Source organism: Eretmochelys imbricata, chromosome 1 (genome assembly GCF_965152235.1).
Source record: "Eretmochelys imbricata isolate rEreImb1 chromosome 1, rEreImb1.hap1, whole genome shotgun sequence".
Lineage (NCBI taxonomy): Eukaryota > Metazoa > Chordata > Testudines > Cheloniidae > Eretmochelys > Eretmochelys imbricata.
In genome coordinates, this window is record NC_135572.1 from 354483841 (window position 1) to 354504598 (window position 20758).

General features: G+C 46.3%; 1 protein-coding gene across 1 annotated transcript in view; it reads right to left on the reverse strand.

Annotated features, from left to right (window-relative positions):
- The window catches only part of LOC144276944 (uncharacterized), a 55897-nt gene extending 36667 nt beyond the window's left edge, over positions 1 to 19230 (reverse strand). Inside the window, exon 1 of the mRNA XM_077837407.1 lies at positions 19135 to 19230. Within this exon, the coding sequence (XP_077693533.1) occupies positions 19135 to 19210 (76 nt within the window). The 5' untranslated portion in view covers positions 19211 to 19230. The remainder of the gene's footprint in view (positions 1 to 19134) is intronic.
- Between the last annotated feature and the right edge of the window lie 1528 nt (positions 19231 to 20758).

The following is a 20758-nucleotide window of genomic DNA, read 5'->3' on the forward strand; positions in this document are numbered from 1 at the left end:
TCAGAGCTCCCCTTGACTTCAAGTAGAGTTGTGGATGCTCAGCACCTCTGAAACTTGGAGCCTCAGGTAGAGATGACCAATGCCTACTGACAGTGGGGGGAGAAGGGGCAAAGTGTTACTGAGCATGCTCATTTTGTGTGAGCATGCTCAGTACAAGCCAAGCCGCAAATCTGATGGGGGGAGGGGCATGTGACCCCATATACCTCTCCCCACATGTCAGTTCTGGCCCCAGGTGTCTATAATAAAATACCCAAAAATCTAGGCATCCAAAATTAGAGGCCACTTTGGAAAATCTGGGTCTTGACCATGCTAAGCACTCCACATGTCGTCATCCCAGAGAAGCTCAGCTATCTCAGTGGGTCATGAATGTAGAGCAGGTCTCCCAAAGGGAAAGACTTGCAGTTGTGTTTCTCCCCGGATGTAAACTCACAGTTCATACAGCAGGCAGCTCAGAATCCTGGGCACAGGGAGGCATTCTTTAAGGTGTGTAAGTAATATTCGACCAAACCCAAGATGCACATATGTAAGGATATGGACTTGAAAAATAGTTCCAAGGACTATTTCATAACAGTTCCACTGATATCTTATCAGTTCCAAAGGATTCCACATAATCTCAGTGTGCTGCGTCACTGAAGTGATGGCCACTTTTTAACAATTTTACTTTCCTTCTTGGCAGACTAAGGGCCTGATCCAATGCCCATAAATTCCAGTGGGCCTTGTATTAGGCCCAAAGAGAGAAGGAGGAATGGGAAAGGAAAGAGGACTTAGGGTGGGTCAACTGGTTCAGCTGGAAAAGGAAAACCTCACAACTCATTCCCAACCCCTGATTTAATCCAGCCAAAGCCTTCAAGGTTTGATGCTAAAGCAGTGAGATGCACCAGGGCCGTGGTGGATTCTGCAGGACTGCTAGATGCATATCTAATATGCAGTGCCTTTTTAGGGGTCCCTTAAGGAGAAGCCCATGACCCCACAGATAGGAATAGAGATGCATGGAGGCCGAGCAGAATGTCTTCTCATGTGTCTGAAGCAGAGGTGAAAGTAAGCCCGTCCGGTCCAGTCCAGCGTACTCGTAAGAAAGTGGCCACCGGTACACAGCCAACTGTACCAGCAGGGCCGCTGAAGGGGGGTGGGGGGAGGAAAGGGGGCAGTTGCCCCGGAGCCCGGTGATTTAAAAGGGCCCGGGCCTACCCCCTGGCTCTTTAAATTGCCACTGGAGCCCCAGGGCTCCCGGCTGCCGCCGCTACCCCGGGACTCCAGCGGTGATTTAAAGGGCCTGGGGCTCCTGGCCACCACTGCTGCTACCGAGACAGCGGCTGGAGCCCTGGGCCCTTTAAATCTCCGCCGGAGTTCCGGGCAGCGCAGGCTGGGCAGCGGTGAAGGGCTGGCTGGGGTAGTCTGGCTCCAGCCCCACCCCTTCTGCCTGAGGCCCTGCCCCTTCCAGGGGCCCAGAGCGCCCCCCTCCCCCTTGCCCAGGACCCCGGCCGCCCTGCATACCGGTCAGTTACTTTCATCCCTGGTCTGAAGTCCTGTAGCTTTATTCGCAAACGGGGACACTGGGTGCATGTACACTGGGAAAATCCATAGGAATTTTTCTGCACCTGTGCAGCTGTACTGATGGAGACAGGTGTTTTTACCATGCTCATCTAACCCTGCCACAACTAGCAGAGCTGCATTCATGCAGAAAAATGCTTGTCAATATTCCTAGTGTTAATAAGGCCTCTGAGGGGAAATTGTAGAGGAGGGAACTAAAGAGACAGAGCAGTGAGTGGATCTGGCCACAATTGGGAAACAGTGCCAGGAGCTGCCAAGATCCTCATAGACTCATAGATATTTAGGTCAGAAGGGACCATTATGATCATCTAGTCTGACCTCCTGCACAAGGCAGGCCACAGAATTTCACCCACCACTCCTGCAAAAAACCTCTCACCTATGTCTGTGCTATTGAAGTCCTCAAATCGTGGTTTAAAGACTTCAAGGAGCAGAGAATCCTCCAGCAAGTGACCTGTGCCCCATGCTACAGAGGAAGGCGAAAAACCTCCAGGGCCTCTTCCAATCTGCCCTGGAAGAAAATTCCTTCCCGACCCCAAATATGGTGATCAGCTAAACCCTGAGCATATGGGCAAGATTCATCAGCCAGATACTACAGAAAATTCTTTCCTGGATAACTCAGATACCACCCCATCTAATATCCCATCACAGGCATTGGGCCTATTTACCATGAATATTTAATTATCAAAACCATGTTATCCCATCATACCATCTCCTCCATAAACTTATCGAGTTTAATCTTAAAGCCAGATAGATCTTTTGCCCCCACTGCTTCCCTTGGAAGGCTGTTCCAAAACTTCACTTCTCTGATGGTTAGAAACCTTCGTCTAATTTCTAGTCTAAATTTCCTGGTGGCCAGTTTATAACCATTTGTTCTTGTGTCCACATTGGTACTGAGCTTAAATAATTCCTCTCCCTCTCCGGTATTTAGCCCTCTGATATATTTATAGAGAGCAATCATATCTCCCCTCAACCTTCTTTTAGTTAGACTAAACAAGCCAAGCTCCCTGAGTCTCCTTTCATAAGACAAGTTTTCCATTCCTCGGATCATCCTAGTAGCCCTTCTCTGTACCTGTTCCAGTTTGAATTCATCCTTCTTAAACATGGGAGACCAGAACTGCACACAGTATTCCAGGTGAGGTCTCACCAGTGCCTTGTATAACGGTACTAACACCTCCTTATCCCTACTGGAAATACCTCTCCTGATGCATCCCAAGACCGCATTAGCTTTTTTCACAGCCATATCACATTGGCGGCTCATAGTCATCCTATGATCAACCAATACTCCAAGGTCCTCCTCCTCCTCCGTTACTTCTAATTGATGCATCCCCAGCTTATAACTAAAATTCTTGTTATTAATCCCTAAATGCATGACCTTACACTTCTCACTATTAAATTTCATCCTATTACTATTACTTCAGTTTACAAGGTCATCCAGATCCTCCTGTAGGATATCCCTGTCCTTCTCTAAATTGGCAATACCTCCCAGCTTTGTATCATCTGCAAACTTTATTAGCACTCTCCCACTTTTTGTGCCGAGATCAGTAATAAAAAGATTAAATAAGACTGGTCCCAAAACTGATCCTTGAGGAACTCCACTGGTAACCTCCCTCCAGCCTGACAGTTCACCTTTCAGTAGGACCCGTCGTAGTCTCCCCTTTAACCAATTCCTTATCCACCTTTCAATTTTCCTATTGATCCCCATCTTTTCCAATTTAACTAATAATTCCCCATGTGGCACGATATCAAATGCCTTACTGAAATCTAGGTAAATTAGATCCACTGCATTTCCTTTGTCTAAAAAATCTGTTACTTTCTCAAAGGAGATCAAGTTGGTTTGGCACGATCTACCTTTTGTAAAACCATGTTGTATTTTGTCCCATTTACCATTGACTTCAATGTCCTTAACTACCTTCTCCTTCAAAATTTTTTCCAAGACCTTGCATACTACAGATGTCAAACTAACAGGCCTATAGTTACCCGGATCACTTTATTCCCCTTTCTTAAAAATAGGAACTATGTTAGCAATTCTCGAATCATACGGTACAACCCCTGAGTTTACAGATTCATTACAAATTCTTGCTAATGGGCTTGCAATTTCATGTGCCAATTCCTTTAATATTCTTGGATGAAGATTATCTGGGCCCCCCGGTTTAGTCCCATTGAGCTGTTTGAGTTTCATTTCTACCTCAGATATGGTAATATCTACCTCCATATCCTCATTCCCATTTGTCATGCTACCATTATCCCTAAGATCCTCTTTAGTCTTATTAAAGACTGAGGCAAAGTATTTGTTTAGATATTGGGCCATGCTTAGATTATCCTTAACCTCCACTCCATCCTCAGTGTTTAGCAGTCCCACTTCTTCTTTCTTTGTTTTCTTCCTATTTATATGGCTATAGAACCTTTTACTATTGGTTTTAATTCCCTTTGCAAGGTCCAACTCTACTTGACTTTTAGCCTGTCTCACTTTATCTCTACATGTTCTGACCTCAATAAGGTAGCTTTCCTTGCTGATCCCCCCCCCCCCCCGCCCTCCATCTTCCACTCCCTGTATGCTTTCTGCTTTTTCTTAATCACCTCTCTGAGATGCTTGCTCATCCAGCTGGGTCTACAACTCCTACCTATGAATTTTTTCCCCTTTCTTGGGATGCAGGCTTCTGATAGCTTCTGCAGCTTTGATTTAAAATAATCCCAGGCCTCCTCTGCCTTTAGATCCATACGTTCTTCAGTCCAATCCACTTCCCTAACTAATTTCCTTAATTTTTGAAAGTCAGCCCTTTTGAAATCAAAAACCCTAATTGCAGATTTATTTTTGTTAATCCTTCCGTTCAGTTTGAACTGAATTAGCTCATGATCACTTGAGCCAAGATTATCCCCTACAACCATTTCTTCTATGAGGTCCTCACTATTCACCAAAATCTCTCTCAAAAGTTTAAGACCTTAGTCCTAACACATATTTGTCACACATTTCTTCTGCAGGACAAGATCTTACTTGATCTTGGAGCTACAAACAAATAGTTTTAACTGCAGTAAAACAAATACTGCGGAAAAGCATAAAGGAAAAAAATCCCATTCTCCCTGTCCAAGTGTAATGAAAAAAAAAATCACAGTGTATAATATATACCATGTAAATGCCCACTTTGCCCTCAGGCAGCGCCTTTCACCCAAGGATCTCAAACCAATTTATAAAGGTTAATGAATTAAGCCTTAACAGTCCTACAGGATAATATTATTACTGCTATTTTACAAATATGTAAATTGAAGGACAGAGAGGGTAGAGCTCAAATTTTTAAGTGGCTTCTAATTTTGGGTCTTTGTGTTTCTGAATGGCCAACTTTAGACACTTCCCAGTGTCTGATTTTCAGAGGAGATAAACACCTATCACACCACTGGGAACTGCAGATGCAACTTTCTGAAACTCGGGCCACAGGGACTCAATTCTCCACTGCTGTGCACCTTGTGAATTTTTTTGTATCTGTGCAAAATAGGTTCAAAACACTCCCATTTGCATCAGTGAGGGGAGAATTCTGAATTGGTAGTGTTTTATATCCGCTTTGCATGGGTGTGAATGATTACATGAAGTGCCAGATGGGGCGAATCAGGTCTGAGGGCTGAGATACACAAAGGAGCCCTAGAGAGCTAGGTGACTTTGAGGGGGAGGGATAGCTCAGTGGTTTGAGCATTGGCCTGCTAAACCCAGGATTGTGAGTTCAATCCTTGAGGGGGCCATTTAGGGATCTGGGGCAAAAATTGGAGATTGGTCCTGCTTTGAGCAGGGGGTTGGACTAGATGACCTCCTGAGGTCCCTTCCAACCCTGATATTCTATGATTCTATGACTTTCCCTGGGAGTTAGGTGCCTAACTTCATTAGGTCCCTTTGAAAATCTAAACCTCAAAGTCTAAAGGTGGATACCCAAAATTACAAACCACTTTTGAAAAACTGACCCGTGGTGAGTTGCCCAAGGTTATTTTGTAAGTTACTGGGAGAGGAAGGACTAGAAAAAATGGTTACTTTGGTTCTTTGAGATGTTCTGTCCATGAGATCCCACTCATGGTGTGCAGGTGCCCTATGCACTGGAGATGGGGCAGGGATGGAGACTGAAGTGGCACATACATCCTTGGCTGGGTCCAAAATTTCTTCATTTATGGGCATGGCAATGCAACCTTGAGAGACTGGTTGTAAGATATCAAATTGTTTACATGCTTTCTAAAGAGGAATTTCAAGACTTCTGCCATCTTTTTGAGGTTGTCTTGAAATGCCCTACAGCCCTCAGTGACATCAGGGGCAGATGAAACCATTTCTTCATCCAGAGAGGAGGGTGAAAAATATAAAGGCATTGATGAATCCTCTTGTCAACCCATGTCCTCTCCTTCATTCTGAAGTTGCTGCTCCTCTGGAATGACATCCTCTCTGAGGCTCTTGAAGGAGGAAACTAGAAGTGGTCCAGATACTGAGTATGCCCATGAATGCTTATGTGGCCGGGTCTAGAAGCCATAAGAATACATTATATTTGACCAATGAGGTGGGATCCAAGAATGGGAATTTCAAGTACACGACCTCTATAGAATTGGATTGTGATGAGAATCACTTTTAGAAAAGTCCCTGTCTCTAGAGCGACCAGGAGAAAAGATTCCTGCTGGAAGCAGCCAAGGAAGAGGATGATGAAAATCCCTCAATCGGAAGATTCATTCATTCATAGATTCCAAGGCCAGAAGGGATCACTGTGATCATCTAGTTGGACCTCCTGTATAACACAGGCCATAGAACTTCCCCAAAATAATTCCTAGAGCAGATCTTTTAGAGAATCCAACCTTGATTTAAAAATTGTCAGTCATGGAGAATCCACCACAAGGCTTGGTAAATTGTTGCAATGGTTAATTACTCTCATTGTTGAAAAATCACACCTTATTCCCAGTCTGAATTTGTCTAGCTTCAACTTCCAGCCATTGGATCATGTTAGACCTTTCTCGGCTAGATTGAAGAGCCCATTCTTAAATCTCCGTTCCCCATGTAGGCACTTACAGCCTATAATGAAGTCACCCTTTAACCTTCTCTTTGTTAAGATAAATAGGAGGAGCTGAGATCTTGGAGATTCTGAGGTGGGCTCCCAGATTTTCTCAGAATCTCAGGTGAAGAGAGATCTGCATTACCAGTACCCAAGGTGGATTTTGAGATTGTAAACCATGGAGAGTAGACTCCACTTCAGGTGGTCTCTGAGTTCCGCTCGGGCAGTGCTGGACACCTCCATTGAAACGGTCAGTACCAGAAATCTGTGCACTGTGGAAAGTGGTACCAAGTGAATCGGCACCGGGTGAGTCAGTGCCAGTGTGCTGGCTGGTGCCACCGGATTTTTAAATTATCGATACCCCAGATGAGACTGAAACAAACAGCCTCATGATCCTCAGTGCCAATAGTTGCTCCAAGGGAACGATTTTTGCTTGGTGCTGAGTTCGATGACATATCATATACCGACTTCCCCGATGCAGAACTAGTCAAGTCTATAGTGATCTATGGCTTTTTCTTACTCAGTACCAGAGGTGTGGACTGGCGCTGAGAAGCAGCTGTGCTTCTGTCTTCCACAAACAACAGGGGTGCCTCACTGCTCCGAGGGCTTCTGAGATACAGTCTTTGAGCTCTTGGATGAAGCATGAGCTCTCTTCAATCCCCAAGAGCCCAGAGCAATGTCTCTTGTAGATGGAGAACTAGACGCATGAGGTTTTAAGGAAGGGGCAGGCACCTCTTCTCTCTGGATCACTCCCAAATCAGACACTTCCCTCACAGACTTTTCCATCCCAAAAAGTCTCAGATGGGCCTCCCTTGAGTTTTGGGCATAACCGATTAGTTGCACACGTTGTGGGGATAGGGATCTCCCTGAAACAAAAGGAACACTGATTGTGTCTGTCAGTCAAGGGAATTGCCGGGTCTCATGTTGGGCGACCTAGGTTTGACCATGAGGCTGATAACCCCGATACCAGTAACTCTAACCTAACTCTAATCGAAAACTATAGATACTTTTTTCCACCAGCCTAAATGAGTAAACTATAACCAGCAACAATAAAATAAGTACAGTCACAATGGTAAAGACTATGTAGCAAGCCTACCTTGAGCAACTGTGGGGACACTGAGGTTGTTCCAACTTGCTGCCAGTGGTGGAAAGAGGGAACTGAGGAGCATCTGGGATCGCTCCTCTCTTTACACCCTTGGGAAGGGGAGGAGGAGGGCAGGTGGGGAACGCACACAGCCCCTACAGATAATGCTGGTGAAAACATTATCAGCTCCTGCCTGTAGGATGCCTGTGCACTATGAGTGGGATCCACACGGACAAATACTTGAAGAAGAACCTAGGAGTCTGACTAGGGTTGCCAATTTATGTTGGATGTACTCCTGGAGATTTCATCACATGACATACTCTTTAATGAAAGAGTAAACTTTAATTCCTGGAGGCTCCAAGCCAATCATGGAGGGTTGGCAACCCTAATCCAGACTTCCAGTCCCTGATTTAGACACTCAGTTCATAGACTTTAAAGCCAGAAGGGAGCTGTGATGAGGCATATGCCCTACGCTGGCAAATGAAAGGTTAACCTGGGGTGGGGGTAGCAGTGGTGGGGTTAGGCTCAATTCAGTATCAGGCCCAGTTGAGGAGGAGGATAGGGCTCCATGAAGACAGGCCTGAATCAATGCAGGGGAAGACTCTGGAGTCAGGAGGCTGTGGGAGAGGCTGTTAGGGGCTCTCCTTAGTAGTGGACTAGGGAAGAAGCTGCACATGGAGACAGAACTCCAGAGTGGGAGTAATGGAGGCTGCAGCCCTATGAGAGACACTGATAACTAGGGGGGAATGCCTGCAATGCTGTGTCTTGGCTCAAGGGGGCACCCCAGCAATGAGTTCCCCCCCATTAGAGGACCATTATGATAATTTAGTCTGATCCTGCATAACACAAGACACACACCATTGACTTTCATCCAATTGGTCCTACACTGGGTCTCATCACTTGTGGTTGAATCTTCCCACACAGTATGCAATGTAAAACGTTGGCCACTTTGAACAAGTCTGAACATCCACGACAACAGCCGGAGTTGGCCCAAATGCTTTATTCGCAGCTAAGTTTCAGGATAAAGTCATTTGCTTTGGCCCCCATCCCATCCCTCTCTGCCTAACTTGGGTTTCCAGCAGCTGCTACTGTATAATAAGTCCTTTCTGTTAACATATGCCAGCAATGCTCTCTCCAACCATTCGCTCCCACAGTGCGGCAGGAACCCTATTTGTGTCTAAAGTGTTTAGTCTTGTGCCTGCAGTAGATTCTAAACACCTTAGGGCAGAGACTGTCTCTAGATATTTGTGAAGTGCTGAGCGCTCTGTTGATGTTCAATAAATTACACTAATTAAGCCCAAGTGTCTTTTCAAAGCCCAACCTCCCCCCCAAAAAACAAACCACAGCCTAAGTGAGCATTAGGGCTCTGAGGGGTTTGTTTAATATTTGATCAGTTGAGTGAAACACGCACCCTGCCATGGCTAAAAGCTTGTGAAGTCTGATTCCCTGGAATGCTTTCCACTATCTGACAAGGACAGGCATGAAGCTGGTGTCCCTAGTGCTCTTCTATTAGACACAACCTGGCATGCCAGGCAGTTAATGTTCTCCCAGGTGCATAGTGCAACAGAACTATTTTTGGCAGGTTAGCCCTACATCTCTACCTGTGTTTTAACTGCCAAATAAAAAGGAGGGTTGTTGTTCTTAGGAGATCATGCGTGTAAAACCATTGTGAAGACAAGGCACTGTGGTTTTACAATCAGGTCAACCCAGGGCAGGGGGCATAGTGCTGATGATGGCTGGTGACAGCATGGGAAACATTGTAAGTGCTTTGTCTCCGCTCAGGATTTAACAGCAAGATAACTAGAACACATTTGCTATCTCCGTGTTAAAAATACCGCACTTTCTGTGTCATTGAGGACCAAGTCCCTCTCTCTCACTTTCCATGGATGCTGCTTAGCACAGGTGCCAAATCCGTGGGAGCTCTAGGGCTCAAACACCCATGGAAAAAAGACAGCGGGTACTTAGCACCCACCAGCCACAGCTGACCGCCAACCAGGTGTGCGGTGGCTGGTGGGAGGAGCCTGGGGGCGGGCTGAGAGGAAGGAGCAGTGGGGTCTCAGAAGAGGGGGCAGAACGGGAGTGGGAACAGGCGGAGTCAGGGCGGGGCTTCAAGAGCAGCAGCAGGAGTAGGCGAAGCAAGGGCGGGGCCTCGGGGAAAGACGTGGAGTGGTGGTAGGGCCTTGGGCGGCGCACCCATGGGGGGGAAAACATCAGTGCCTGTAATGCTTAGGCACACACCAATGGGTACAAACAAGTTTAATCTGTAGAAAACTGTCAATTTTCAGGGACTTACAAGTCCGAATGCTGCTGAGACTAGTCTGAAGTTGGGATGGTTCCCAGCAGCTTTTCCGGAGCAAGTCTCACTAAGCCATTCCCCTCTGCTGCTGGAAACACTCTCTGGTCCCCCGCCTGTGCTCCCCCTTCCCTTTCCCCCCTACTAGTGCATTCCGATGCCCATGACAGATCCCAGGGATGGGCAGCGCAGGTCACACGGATGGGCTTATGGTAGCTTCTGCACAGTCACTTCGTAGAGAGCAGTAGATCCATTTCGTTGTTGCCTTAAATCAATAATGCCACTGCCTCTCTGTAAGCCTAGGTTATACAGAAGCCCCTGGAGATGCTCTGAACATAAGCATTGTCCTAGCAGTGCAGGACAACTGGCCCAAACAGCAGTTCGGTGCCTATGGGCTTGTCTACACTCAAAATGCTACAGCGACATTACTTGAGCTGACCAGATGGGGTCTCCCGTTGGTGTAGGTAATCCACCTCCCTGAGAAGCGGTAGCTAGGTTAACAGAAGAATTCTTCCATTGACCTAGCGCGGTCTACTGTAGGGATTAGGTCAGTTTAACTATGTTGCTCTGGAGTGTGAATTTTTCATGACCTAAATTTTTAGTGTAGAGCAGGCCTCAGTTCCGTTTCTGCCTCTACCATCGATTCCTTTTGTTACTTAATCTCCCTGGCCTGATCAGGAATATACTTAACTTTAATGGGATTTAAGCATGGGTTTAAAATTAAGCCCATGCTTAACTGCTTTCCTGAAGAAGGGCCTTAATTCAGTCTGTAAAGAAGAGATAATAATTATGTCTTGTTTACTTTAGAGTAATAACTTCAGAACAGTGACTCATATGTGCAACATGTGGCAGAATAGGGTCCTGATCTTGGTGTAGCTTCCAGTCTCTCCTGTAAACTCCAGAATCACAAAGACTGCAACCTATATGTTCATCTTCATTTAAATTGGAATTAATTGTCAAAGATGTATATGGGTGATCAACAGGCTGTACAGGCCTTTAAGCACATTTCCAAAAGAGTATGAAAGAGCCATGACTATGATGTCATAATCGCAACCTCTCTTGTGTATTATTGTTGACAATGCCCACTATATCTCAGTGCTTAAATAACAATGAGCTAAGAACGCAGATGCCTCATTGGCAGTCACCTGAGATTTCCCATCCACCCACTGGTGCATTAACTCTTTCTCAGTGATATGGCGTTTCGATCAACTTGAAAATATTTATACACAACACCTCCAGATGTTTTCCTCACACACACTTAGATTCTTATGGTACAAATATACTTTGGTTTTAGTCCTTTCTCACAGTGATCTTTCAAGGGCATCATAAGTTGGATATCAGGTTCAGGTGGGGAGAAAAAGGAGGCAGTAGCTGATCAAGACGTCTGCATTTTGTGTAGCAATTTCTTTGTATGCTGCACATAAACGATACAGTATACAGAGAAAGGAGTGTTGTTCAATAGATGTAGCACTTGGCTGGGGAGTCAGTTTTCAGTACTTTTCTCAGCAACCATGTAAGGATTCATAGGACTAGAACCCAGGTCCACAGAGCCTGGAACAACTGAGGTGCCTTTGTTGCCACCAGATCACATAGAATGATAGCCAAGGAGCACTGAGGAATTAGGCGCCCCGGGCCATATCACTCAAACAGGCCAGAGCAACAGCACCCTGTGGCTTCTGATTGGCCAATGGTCACTATTTAACCCTGAGGGTGGTGTAGGAAGTTGTCTGGGTAACATGCAGACTTCTGGCTAGCTGTGATGCCAGGCCTCACCTTGCTTTCTGATCCCCAGTCTCTGGCCCCAACCCGATTCCAGCCTGATAACTATCTCTGATTCTGACTCTTTCCTGTTGATCCCAGCTTGCTGATTACTGCCTTGTGGCCATCCTTAACTTGTGGCCATCAGCCCAGCTGCGGCTGCTAGGCCAGACTGCCTGTTCCCTAGTCTCTTACAAACCATGGGCAAGTTACGTTACCTTCTCTGTGCCTCAGTTTCCCCACATGTAAAATGGTGCTAATGATACTGGCCTTCCTCGGTCAAGCACATTGAAACCTATACATGAAAAGTGCTAAGTACTGTTATTTATTAATTGACACTAGAACATACCATTTGAACATCTGTGTTGGGAGAATTTATGACCAAAGTAGTTAAGGACTCCGGAAAGTTTTCTCTAGATCTCCTAGACCTCATGATGTGTCTGTCAGGCTGAAAGTACAGGACAACCTTACACCCACAATGCTGTATAACACCTACGTGTGCTTCATACATATTGATTCATCCTGGACTGAAAGGAAAGCAATAACAACACCACCTAGCTCTTATCTAGTGCTTTTCATCAGTAGATCTCACAGCATTTTACAAAGGAGGTCAGTATCATTATCGCCAATTTACAGGTGGGGAAACTCAGGCACAGAGCAATGAAGTAATTTGCCTAAGGTCACCCAGCAGGCCAGGGGAAGAGTCAAGACTAGAACACAGGTCTCCTGAGTCCTAGAGGCTGATGCTCTAGCTAAATAACACAAGCTCAACTACTGTCAAAGGCATTTTGATAGAAATTACAGAAATTAACCAGACTCTGTTTAAATAACTGTGTTTACAGCTGTGAAATCCCTGGGGCCTGATTCTGATCTCACAGTAGTTTTGTGACTGGGGAGCCAGCTGTGGTCACTCAGGGTGAACTGCAAAGAATGGGGCAGACAATGCCCATAAAGCTGGTGGATATTCCAATACTTAGATTCACCATGCCAGTATAAAACAGCTTCTTTATTACTTTACTGATTACTCAGAAGTCCAAACAACACAGTTCCCTTAAAGTGATCCAGCCTCAGGCCTCCATCTAGGTACCCACGTCAAATATGATGAAAATTTCTGAAAATCTTATCTCATCATATAAAAGAAAAGGTTCTACCAATCCCAAAAGATCGGACACGTTACCTCCCAGGTTAATGAATATTCCAGATCTTACCCAAATACACACTACAGCCAATTCTTATTAACTACACTAAAATTTATTAAAAAACAAACAAGAGAGAGTATGGTTAAAAGATCAATATACAGACAGAAAGGAGTTCAATTCACTGAAGTTCAGATTCACAGCATAGATGGGTTTCAGAGTAACAGCCGTGTTAGTTTGTATTCGCGAAAAGAAAAGGAGGACTTGTGGCACCTTAGAGACTAACCAATTTATTTGAGCATGAGCTTTCGTGAGCTACAGCTCACTTCATTGGATGCATACCGTGGAAACTGCAGCAGACTTTATATACACACAGAGACCATGAAACAATACCTCCTCCCACCCCACTGTCCTGCTGGTAATAGCTTATCTAAAGTGATCATCAAGTTGGGCCATTTCCAGCACAAATCCAGGTTTTCTCACCCTCCACCCCCCCACACACAAACTCACTCTCCTGCTGGTAATAGCCCACCCAAAGTGACAACTCTCTACACAATGTGCATGATAATCAAGGTGGGCCATTTCCTGCACAAATTCAGGTTCTCTCACCCCCTCACCCCCCTCCAAAAACCACACACACAAACTCACTATCCTGCTGGTAATAGCTCATCCAAAGTGACCACTCTCCCTACAATGTGCATGGTAATCAAGGTGGGCCATGTCCAGCACAAATCCAGGCTTTCTCACCCCCCCCCTTTTTTTTTTCTTTTTTTTTTTTCCTGGACACACACACACAAACTCACTCTCCTGCTGGCAATAGCTCATCCAAACTGACCACTCTCCAAGTTTAAATCCAAGTTTAACCAGAACATCTGGGGGGGGGGGGGGTTAGGAAAAAACAAGGGGAAATAGGCTACCTAGCATAATGACTTAGCCACTCCCAGTCTCTATTTAAGCCTAAATTAATAGTATCCAATTTGCAAATGAATTCCAATTCAGCAGTTTCTCGCTGTAGTCTGGATTTGAAGTTTTTTTGTTTTAAGATAGCGACCTTCATGTCTGTGATTGCGTGACCAGAGAGATTGAAGTGTTCTCCGACTGGTTTATGAATGTTATAATTCTTGACATCTGATTTGTGTCCATTTATTCTTTTACGTAGAGACTGTCCAGTCTGACCAATGTAAATGGCAGAGGGGCATTGCTGGCACATGATGGCATATATCACATTGGTGGATGTGATGGTGAGCTTTGTAGTTGCAAAGAGTTCTTTCAGAAACAGTTCTTAGGTCATAGTCCAATGTCCAAATATCACATTCAGGGCATACCAGCATAACTGGGACCTCAGTCTTTGCAACTCAAGTTTTTCCGATGAAGCGTAAACTGATCTGAGATGACAGAATCAGGACCCAAGGATCTTTTATACAATTGCATGTCCTTTGACAAGATGGAGTTCAAAAGGTAATTAGGATGACTTTTAAAGAGGTCCATCGCCGGTACTTAGCTATAGAATTAACATAAGGCCATTTGCTTGTTCCTCCACCATTCACACTACATTTCAAAGACAGATGAATACTGAGATATCCCTTGTTTACAATTCATTTAAATGCTAGGATCTTCTTTTGACCTCTGAATTATCAGAATACAGCATAGACAGGGCTTGTTGATTACATTGTCCACCCTACTCATACATATGTAAATACACAAAAACACAATATTATCTCCCCACATGTCTTTTGAAGGTTATTTATTTTGCAGGATGTTTAACCTCTTCTAGCCATGTGTCACAAGTGTAAAACCACTGAAGTCAATGCAGTTACACTGGTGTAACATGAGTGCAAGTTGAGATTTGAATCAGTTCCTAAATTCCACAAGGAATCCACAGTCTCACCACAACTCTGCATGCTCGTGAGCAATCTCAGCAGAATGGGATAGTGACTGAATATGCCTGAAGCCTGGACTATTCTCATGCCATACTTGGTCCACTGCAGTCAGGACAGAGGCATGTTGCTAGGGCAACATAGGGGAAGCCTGTATGCTGCTAGCATTCTATTGCATTGTTCAGTCACAGAGACCGTCACCTGTCACTGGTTTCTCTCATACAGCTTGTATTTATACGTTTGGCAAATTGCCAATGATCTGCCGGTGGCAGCTAGACCTAACAGCACCCCCAGTTTAAAGATGACCAACAAAGGGGAAAAATCAAGGGGGTCTTTGATCCTTTTTGATATATAAATATGGTCTGAGCAACATGTGTGTGGCAGGAGAGAAGTGGGCAGTTAAGGGTTTTTGGTGGTGTTTTTCCCCTGTGGTTTTATATATATATATATACTAGAAATTCAGAGCTTGTCTACTCTGGACAACTGAAGAACTCATAGATTTCTGACAGCAGAGATACTGTCTGCTTAAGTTAAATCTGATTAATTGAGAGGGGGACAAGGTTTTTATTTACACTATGTAAAGCTCTTTGGTTATGTTAATACTTATTTCACTAAAACACTTGGGAGAAAAGCTGGTTTGTTAATGATGCAGAACCCTCGCCCCTTCCATTAAGGGCTGAAAAAGCATTCAATACATATCTTTGTGGCTCCCAACCAGTCCTCTATCAAAACCAGGGATGACCAGACTTAATATTTCTGGTATTTTTAAGGTTAAAAAAGCAATAAGGGAGGAAAAAATACAGGCCATTTTTATACATAAGCAAAATAGCACAAACAATTTTTAATCCCTTGCAAGTCACCTTTGAAGGAGACACTTGAGAACTTCTCCAGGAAAGTTCCTCAGCTATAGCATTTGCTTTTCTCTTTGGTCTGACATTTCCTAGTTATTCTGAGCTCCAGGACATGCTCGAAAGGTTGATCTTGTTTTCCCCAGGATTTTCTGGGCAAGGTGGATTAAGAACTTTTATGCAGCCTGCTAGAATCATAGATCCATAAGGTTAGAAGCGACCGCTAGGGTCATCTAGTCTAACCCCCGGCCAAGATTCAGGATTTGTTGTGGGACATTTGTTTGAGTGTTGAGGGCTGTTTATATGATTCTTGTACAGAGGCTCTGGCAGTAAAGGCAGTCTATTCTGGATGTTTATCTTTGATCATTTTAAATTATGGTTTAAGTGCCTAGAGTCCAAGCAGTTGTCTTTTATAAATGGAAAGAAATGAATGAATTTATGCCAATGGCCTTGCCCAGGTGTAAGTGAGTGCAGCATTTGAGGCCCTTAAGTTTCCAAAGTATGTTTTAATTACAAATGAGTAACAGAAGTGTTTGAAATCACTTCTGGGGGGCGGGGCGTGGTGGAGTATGGAGGAGGAATGTGCAAATATTTCCTTTTGGCAAGTGGGCCCAACTTGGTTTCAGCTTACTTACGCTTCCTCCATCCCCCATGATAACAGTTTGAAACATTTATTCACAGCCAGCTGTCTGTGTCTTTCAGCAAAACGCCCTATTTCCTCCACTCTTTGCTCCCTGAATTTTTCGCTCCTCTCCCCACTCCAGTAACTAAATATCAGCGTGAGAAAGCTGCACCCACTGTTCTCCTTGGATCTATTCTATTCGGATCTACAGAGGTTCATATACTGTCCTCATCACCTGAGCAGCTGACTATCCTTCTGGTAGCGCATCATACAAGGAGATTAACAAGGCTAAAGGAAATGAGCAGGAGTCATGTTGCAGCGACAGTCCTGCCACCCTTTTGCCCAACGCCATGTGAGCTCAGCTCTGCACCAGGATGGATGACACACACTTTCCCTCTCCCTCTGCTTGGAGGAGACTAGCTGCTCTAACTTCACCCAGTCCAGTGCTGCCCACTCATACTATGGTTGGCTCTGTGCAGGGGCACAAGGACATGGAGGGAAGTAAAGACTCCTTGCATCCCTCTCCCCTTTGCGCACTCACACAGGGCCAACCGCAGTCTGACTCCCCTTATTCAAAGTTTCATCCAACTCATCTCCTTTTGGGTGGGAAATTGATTACAGGGGGCTCCTAAATGTATTCCAGAAAGAGGATTCTCTTCTCCCATCAAATCCTAGAAATTCTGCAATGTGTGCAGTGCCCGGTGGCTCTGATTTCAAGCCAGGTTTCATACAGTGAGAGGCAGTACTCACCTAATTACAGCAAACGCCCCTAATTTACAGTCCACCAAAAAGCTGGTTGCACATTTAACCATGGGAATCAGCTTCCAAGTGAAAGATCTTTGTTAGGTATAGTACAAAGGTTAAAACAGCTGATGGCATCAACAGAAGCTGGCAGAGTGTCACAAAGTCTGAAAGCGAAGGATATGCAGTTAAGACGTTGTAAAGTTGTATAACTGCATACTTGTATTAGATATCCTGTGAAATTATTTGAGGACTTCAATAAGCTCAGACATAGGTGAGAGGTTTATTGCAAGAGTGGGTGGGTGAGATTCTGTGGCCTGCATTGTGCAGGAGGTCTGACTAGATGATCATAGAATCATAGAATATCAGGGTTGGAAGGGACCCCTGAAGGTCATCTAGTCCAACCCCCTGCTCGAAGCAGGATCAATTCCCAGTTAAATCATCCCAGCCAGGGCTTTGTCAAGCCTGACCTTAAAAACTTCCAAGGAAGGAGATTCCACCACCTCCCTAGGCAATGCATTCCAGTGTTTCACCACCCTCTTAGTGAAAAAGTTTTTCCTAATATCCAATCTAAACCTCCCCCACTGCAACTTGATCATAATGGTCCCTTCTGACCTTAATATCTATGTATCTATGTATAAATGTGCTATGTTGGGTAACATATTCAAGCAATACATAATTTACTTCTATGAATTTTGTTGTTGGTTTCTTTATGAAAATTAAGTTAAAAAAAAAAACACACCAATAAATAAAATGTCCCGACAGGTAGTCACACAGAACAGCTGAGGTAAGTTTGAGGGGTACAAGTAGAAGTCAACAGATTGAGATGTGGATGTGCACAAACACGGGTGCTAAATCTGATGTGGAACAGAGCTCCGTGGGCAACATCAGTTCTGCTGTGTCCAGGAGCACCAGCAGCTCTGGAACGTTGCTCTTGGCAAGCGCCATCAGACGTACATCTTTACAGTAACAGAGTCAACAACAGAAAAAGAAACTAGAATCTGATTCAGAGCAGCAAATACCCTAGCTGGCCATAGGGCTGCTTGAAGTCTGAACAGACCATAGCCCCAAGCCTGCAAGTTGCATATAGGGCATGCACGAGGTCATATCAGTATGTCACCTACAGCACAAATATATGTTACAATACACTGGTCACTGGTTCAACGTCAGGTACCCAGAATTCCCCAAGGCCCCCACATCAGCACCCATATCCGAATGCACGGCATGGGGAAAAATGCAAGATAAACCTGTGGATTTTCAGTCCTTTGGGAAGCACTTTCCTGGGTGATAGCCTCCTTAAAGGGGTGGAAAAGGGCTCCCACAGAATTCCTACGAAGGGCTCCTGCTGCCACCCCTGGTGGATCCCTTTTCCACCCCACTAAGGAGTCTTCCTAAACAGACAGCCCTATCCCAGTAGGCATTTTAGAGGACAATGCCTCAGCAGGGGACAACGGTTCCCAAAGCTCCCTGGTGCACAGGAGGAGTGTTCCCACTGTACCACCCTTTGGAACGGTGTAGCGTGGGCTCCCCTTGCAGACGACCCCGTTAGCCTGGCTGGGGGGTGGGAGGGAAGGCTGATGGCTCCATCTCCTCCCCTGCCTCACACACACACACTTTTGGGGTGATCCAATGCAAGGATGGGTTGGCAACTGAGGCTGGCCCAGGTAAGGGGCTACAAGGAGGGGAACAGTCCCAGTGCCCTGTTCCTTTTGTGCACAGGGTGCAGCCATGAGCTGGTCCTTTGGTTCCCCTCCCGGTGCAGCTGTCCGGAGGACCGCACACGGGACTAAAGCAGCGACGCCAGCTCTGCAGAAAGGGCCTGGGCCTCCCCTCGTCCCCAGGCTCGGAGCTGGACCTTAACAGCCGCGCACGGGATCCCCCTCTTTCGGAGGCGCGCATAGGCTCGCTCAGGAGCGCACGGCTTGGCTCCAGGTGCCCCTGGGGCTCGCCGACTCCTCCTTCCCCCAGAGCGCACGTGGCCCGAGCGTACGGAGGTGGCTCCTTCCCAGTGCGCTCCCCTTCTAGGGCGCACCGCACACCTGAGCCCCACATCTGCAGCCAAGCTGGGCTGGCGGTGATCGCCTCCGCTCAGGACCGCGCGCTGGTGGGGCGGGCTCGTCCCCTGCCAGGAGCAGCCCCCGCCCCCTTTGCCGACCCCCAGCCCCTGCGCTCCGGGGGAAGAGGAGGAGCGGCTGGCAGGCTGCGCTCTCTCGCTTACCTTGCAGCGCGGCCGAGCTGGTGCCGGAGGACAGGAGCCCGACGATGCCGCAGAGCAAGAGCAGCAGCCGGGCCATGGCATGGGAAGAGCTAGGGAAGGGCGCCAGCCTCTCCAGGACAGGGGCGCAAGGTCAGATCCCCGGCGGCGGCGGCTGGGGCCGGGACGGAGGCAGCTTCATTAGGGGATCAGGCTGGGCACGTTTCAGTCCCGAAAGGCACCTGAAAGGGGGGCATGTGAGTGAGGGCGCAAAGTTCCGGCTCGGTGGATCCGCCCCAGGCGCCTGGAAAAGTCTGCAGAAGAGTTTGGGGAAACTAATTCAAGTGGACTCGGCGCCTTTCGCTTTCGGTTTCAGCATTGAAGTCGCAGCCGCTGGGTCAGGGGCATTTGTCAGCGAGGGGGGAGGGGACACTTTGGCTCTCAGCAGCCCAAGGGATAGTGACCCCTGGTTCCAGTCCTCCGGCACCCCCCGGATAGGGCGACACGTGGTCCCAACCCTCCGGCACCTGGGTGAATCCAAGTTACCTTCCTTCCAGCACCTAGAGGGGAAGAAAAGGAAGACTTGTGGCGAAAGCTTATGCTCAAATAAATTGGTTAGTTTCTAAGGTGCCACAAGTCCTCCTTTTCTTTTTGCGAATATAGACTAACAGGGCTGTTACTCTGAAACCTAGAGGGGAAGGTGACACGTGGATCTAAGCATCTGGTGCGCAGAGGGAGGGCTCTGGCAACACTAGCTCTCTTGCTAGCTTTTCCTAGGGTCACACTATTATTTTCTGTGTGTTGTTCTCTCACTCCCCCACCCCATCAAATTACCCAGTTCAACCCTCCACCCACTGGGCAGACTCTATGGGGAAATAAAAAACCCCTGTGGGTGGCCCAGATCAGCTGATTCAGGCTCAGGGGATTCAGGCTTCTGCCCTGAAAAATCACTGTGTGTAGATGTTCAGGCTAGGGCTGGAGCCCAAGCTCTGGGAGTTGAGACCCTGTGAAGAGGGAGGGTCCCAGAGCTCGGCCCCAAGCCCAAATGTCTATGGAGATTTTTAGCCCTGCAGCCTGTTGATGATGGTGCCCCCAATGTGGACATGATCTGTCAACAGAGCCTCTGGGATCCTGAGTCAGCTGACTTAAGCCAGACACCTGCTGATTCTTTGGTTCAGGTGTGATCCCTTAACTGTTTATTAAAAGCATTTTCAATGGGAGGAGTCTTTCATATGTGCAATAATTTGAACAAGGTTTTAACTCAGCCCCTAAAAAGGTTTCACCCAGCTCATAACAAAACTAAAAGTTAAAGCATATGTAACCCTTCTGCCAAGTGAAGCCTGCAGCAGCCAGGGCCGGGTTCAATATCTAGAGGTTTCTTTTCAACAATACAACACAGAACCAGCTTCAGCCCCCACCCAGTAACCTGGGACAATTACACACCACCCCTTGGCACCTCTGAGAGGCAATACTTCCCCACTCATAAGCACAGTCTGAGTGTAGCAAAGAAATTTTTAATGAAAGGAGAAAAGTCATCCAACGTTAATTAGGGAAAATGCAACAAGCAGGATTCATAATCATAAAACTGTGAGCATGACACCCATCCCAGAGTGCGTTGGGCAGTGTCTTCTGCTTCAAGTTCTCGAGT